At 35.8% G+C, this 4,740-nt stretch overlaps 1 protein-coding gene across 1 annotated transcript; it reads left to right on the forward strand.

Annotated features, from left to right (window-relative positions):
• Positions 1–1,487: 1,487 nt before the first annotated feature.
• Positions 1,488–3,291, forward strand: LOC131985271 (complement C1q-like protein 2). The gene is made up of 3 exons (XM_059350313.1): positions 1,488–1,728; positions 2,801–2,893; positions 3,008–3,291. The coding sequence occupies exons 1-3, from the start codon at positions 1,488–1,490 to the stop codon at positions 3,289–3,291; spliced, it is 618 nt and encodes a 205-aa protein (XP_059206296.1).
• Positions 3,292–4,740: the final 1,449 nt, after the last annotated feature.

Here is a 4,740-nt window from a genome sequence, read left to right on the forward strand (position 1 = left end):
ACTCAATGAAGAAGACGGCTGACCTGCTGCCCATTGCACACAAGTTCAATAAATAAGTTGGTTAAGTTTAGGCTTTTGGTTTTAAGAGGTCAGTTCATTTAGTTGTCCTTTGTGGCACTATTTACAGTAGCTTTTTTTTGTTCATTATTGCATTATTGCACATTTTTCATTATTACTTGTTTACTTATTACTCATCTTGTGTTAATAAATTGAACATTTTGATGTAATTGCTTCGTAAGAAGGCTTTGTATAACAGCAATTTGTTTATTCACTTGCAAAATAGTCATGTTTAACCTGGCAACATTGTAGGAAATACATGGAACAGTTGGAACATTGTAGGAAATACATGAACAGTCTTGGTTTAGTTACATAGTAAGAAGCTGGTAATACTGTGGAAAGAAGCCACGCTTTCTTTTACAGCACACTTTCATCTTATTTACTTGGTAAATAGACATGTTTTACCTGGTAACACTACAGAAAATACATGGTAATGTTGAGAATGGACAATATATAAAACTGAAGTCTTGGTTTAGTTACATAGTAAGAAACTGGTAATACTGTGGAAAGAAGCCACACTTTCTTTTACAGCACACTTTCATCTTATTTACTTGGTAAATAGACATGTTTTACCTGGTAACACTACAGAAAATACATGGTAATGTTGAGAATGGACAATATATAAAACTGAAGTCTTGGTTTAGTTACATAGTAAGAAACTGGTAATACTGTGGAAAGAAGCCACGCTTTCTTTTACAGCACACTTTCATCTTATTTACTTGGTAAATAGACATGTTTTACCTGGTGACACTACAGAAAGTTTAAATAACAAGAGGATCCTGATGTCATATTTGCCAGGTAAGTACTAAATAAAACCAGGCATGATAAATGAATGAGCAAAGTAATTACCAGCCAAAACGGCCCTATAACCTAGTAACTAGATGGACAGGTGATATATTGGATTATACTACCAGGTAAATGTGTTGTAATTTCTCTCTTTTTACATAGTAATGGTGGTAGTCTTTTACTGTAGTTACCTTCATAATGCCGGTTGTAATTACCCATTAATGCAGAGTTGTTTTTTAGTAATAGTTGAGATATTACAAGGCAATTAGTTAGTATTTACTCTATAGTTACCATCATTTTACCAGTGTTAGTTACCTTGTAAATCTGTCTTTTTACCGTGTAATTACACAGTAAATACACAGTAATTAGGGGACTGTAAAAGAAAGGGTTACCGATTATTGAAGGATTTGGAGCTATGTTCCAGCATAAAGGTACTGATAGATGATTAATTTGTGTACTGTGTGTTTCAGTGTTGTTTCCACATCACGTGTTTAAAAAAAGAATTGTCATCAGAATATTCTCCTCCACGTGTTTCTGTTATGTATTTCTGGTAATGAATGATCAGCAACAGACACTATATTAAGCTGGGATTAAGACAGAAACAGCAAAGGAGAACTGGATAGACTGCCACTGTGAGAATGGAGATGACGATGTGTTTTCCTCTGCTGCTGCTGATCTGCTCTGTCTCCATGGCTCAGCTTCAGACACAGTCTGACAAAGAAATGATTCCACAAAAACAAAGTGAACTCCAGAGAAGTGAACCAACGAACGGCTTTGACCAGCGACAGACCTGCACACAAGACATCCATGCTGTGCTGAGAGAGATGAGCGCCTCGTTGGCTGAGCAGAAGGTGGAAATGAGGCACTTACAGAGAGAGAATGAAGGTACAATAGTATAAGGTAGAGAGGAAGTGATAGTAATAGGAACCAATGCTTTGTTACTGGAGGTTTATGTTTCATGTTGTAACACTGAATTACTTGGCACGTTACTTGGAAATAATATTTATGTCCCTCAGCTCCAATGATAGGAGTCAAAGATAATTTCCAAAGAAACTAACTGTGAATAAAATAAAACCAAAGAGATTTTTACTTATCAATTTCAGCACAAGCAACTCAGCTGGAGTCACAGAAAACTCAGTTGGAGTCACAGAAAACTCAGCTGGAGAGGCAAAGGCAACAACTTCAAGGTAATGTAAGCAGAACATGATGGCTTAAAGTGACTTATAATAGTGTTTCATGAGAAAATATAAACAAGACACTTTTTATCATATACCGGTCGAGAAAAAAAAAATGTCTGGCTCTTATTTGTGAGTAAATTACCTGAAATCACAAGCTCCTTTGTACCACTGAGGTGTGTGTTTGTATCTCTGGTTCCCATTGATGGAAAAGTTGTGATAAAATCATGTCACACACCTGTTACTTTGTCTTGTGGAAAAGACAGCAATTGTTATGAATTAGAATAAAACTTAGAAAATTCTGTGAAAGTATTGATCAACTTTTTTTTGTGTAGAACATGGTATGGAACCATCCATGTTATTTTTAGCTGACTAAGCGACAGAAACCCATGTTTTTGAGATAAAAGCATGTGAAAATGGTCAAAGTTGACCCACAGGACAACAGGGGGAATAAAGACAATGATGCTGAAACACATGTAAAATCGTTTTCATCACACACAGATATGTGATGATTTTCTAACTTTTCCAGCACGGTGAAGGTGAGGCTCAGCACTTCATCACCCATTTAATATTTCAACATTTTTATTATTAAAAAAAACAGCAAACATGATCGATGAAAGAAAATTGAAGAAAGGTTTGCTAACCTTGTTGATTCCACACTATGTGTAGAATAATTACATTGGTCTCTCTCTCTCTCTCTCTCTCTCTCTCTCTCTCTCTCTCTCTCTCTCTCTCTCTCTCAGTCAAACATGTGGCTTTCTCAGCCTCTCTGTTGGCTTCAGGCTCGGAAACTCTTGGACCAATTAACGCACACACTGATCTGGTCTTCAGACACGTCGTCACAAACATTGGAAATGCCTACAACCCAAACACAGGTACTGGAATTCTAATATATAAATCATTACCTTGTGTTCTGTTAAAGCTATATTGACTTTAACCTGCTGTGTATGATTATCTGATAACATTTAGGGACAAAAACTGTCCCACAGGTTTTTTCATTGCCCCAGTGAGAGGAGCCTACCACTTTGAGTTCTACATAGGAGCACATGGACATTCTTCACATGGTTCAGCTGCTGTGTTGGTTAAGAATGGAGAGCATATTTTTGCTGTATATGAGCACCAGACGTCTGGTTTTGGGACCTCTGCAAATGGTGCCACGCTGCTTCTAGAGGTTGGAGATGTTGTATATGTGCGTCTGTGGATTAACTCAAGAGTGTTTGACAATGAAAATCATCACAGCACCTTCAGTGGCCATCTGCTTTTCACCATGTGAAAGAGAAGCAGGACTTCTTTTTCTTCAGCTATATGACAGCCGTGCACACTGCAGCAGACTGTCAGCACTATTGATAATAGTCTTTGTCTTCATATGAAAGCTGATTGACAATGCTGCACAACAGAACAATGTTTTAATAAGGAAAGATTTATGAATTTTTAATTTGTGTCTCTGTCTGAATTCACATCAAAATACATAGTGATATACATTGTGGGGATACTTGTGATACATGTATTTTAACATTAAGTTAACGAATGACAAAAATTGTGTAAATATTTAAAAATCATTTCACTTAAAGAAACACTAAATAAAATCACCAGAAAGGACTCACTCACTCGTTGGACCGCAGCATCCAACTAAACCATGTCACTTTACTGTCTGACTGATTTTTACTTTGTTCTGTAGAAACATCAATGGTCTTGTGTTGTTAATGTGAGAGAGAAAATCCCCTTTGTAACATCAAATGCACGACACAGTAACTGTACTGGTTTTATTAGACAGAATAAAAATCTAGACATACAGGAGAACTGTATCAGTAGCAGCTAATTAAATGTTGTATTTTTTCTGTGTGTGAAAGCTTAATGACAAAGATTTATAACATGTTTGTACTTTTGTAATGTATTGAAATTTTTATTTTGTGCTAATTTAAATAAAATCATTAAATATCACTGCAGAACCAGCTGTTGTCTTTTCTTCATCACATGGTAAAATTAGTTAAAAAATATGTAACAAAATTATTTTATGTTATATCAGTAGTTAAATCCACTAATTAAACATAAAGTGTAGTTCTCATCCACACGATGAGTAATTATAATGTGATTACGTTGATTATGTTGTGCTCATTAGTGAGATAATAGTGAACATGTTATTCAGTACATACCGTACAGTACTTGTATTTTCATCTCTGCTCTTTTAACTATAATATTCCTTTAATATTTCTTTCTGTCTCTTCATTCACATTTTAAATTGCTGTTGTCACAGGCGTTGATGAGACCACAAGCTCAGTGAACACAGTCACTGATGTGTTTTCAGTGGAGAAGCTCAACACTTTGTCATATTGTGACTTTATGACTGAACACTTGTGTTTGGTTTGGTACAAATGTCTTCATGTCAGTTTGGAAAAGTGTGTTTGTGGTTAAGATCAGGTAAAGTGAACACGGCTGCTGCCTGCCAGTGAATGTTTTTGTAAGTTTGTGTTGTTGTTCTTCAGAAGTCTGACTTTATTACCGTGCTGGATTTATTGAGGAAGCAACAACAGAAAGTATTCCTTATCTCTCCTCTAACTTGTGTTTCTGATTAGTGTTTGCTTATCTCAGCCAATGAACAACCTCAGAGAGGTCACTTTATGTGACTGTCTCATTAATGTTTGACAGGTAGAGATGATGATGTTTTGATTCGCTTCTTCTTCAATGACTTGTTTTTTTATATCAAGTTTTTCAATATGTACAA

Source organism: Centropristis striata, chromosome 14 (assembly GCF_030273125.1).
Source record: "Centropristis striata isolate RG_2023a ecotype Rhode Island chromosome 14, C.striata_1.0, whole genome shotgun sequence".
In the NCBI taxonomy this organism is placed as follows: Eukaryota; Metazoa; Chordata; class Actinopteri; order Perciformes; family Serranidae; genus Centropristis; species Centropristis striata.

What these genes read in the sequence shown, in the direction of transcription:
- LOC131985271 (XM_059350313.1), top strand. Translation starts at nt 1,488, where the DNA reads ATGACGATGTGTTTTCCTCTGCTGCTGCTGATCTGCTCTGTCTCCATG. An exon ending in CTTACAGAGAGAGAATGAAG is followed by an intron (nt 1,729 to 2,800) that starts GTACAATAGTAT and finishes TGTTGGCTTCAG; the next exon opens with GCTCGGAAACTCTTGGACCA. An exon ending in TGCCTACAACCCAAACACAG is followed by an intron (nt 2,894 to 3,007) that starts GTACTGGAATTC and finishes ACTGTCCCACAG; the next exon opens with GTTTTTTCATTGCCCCAGTG.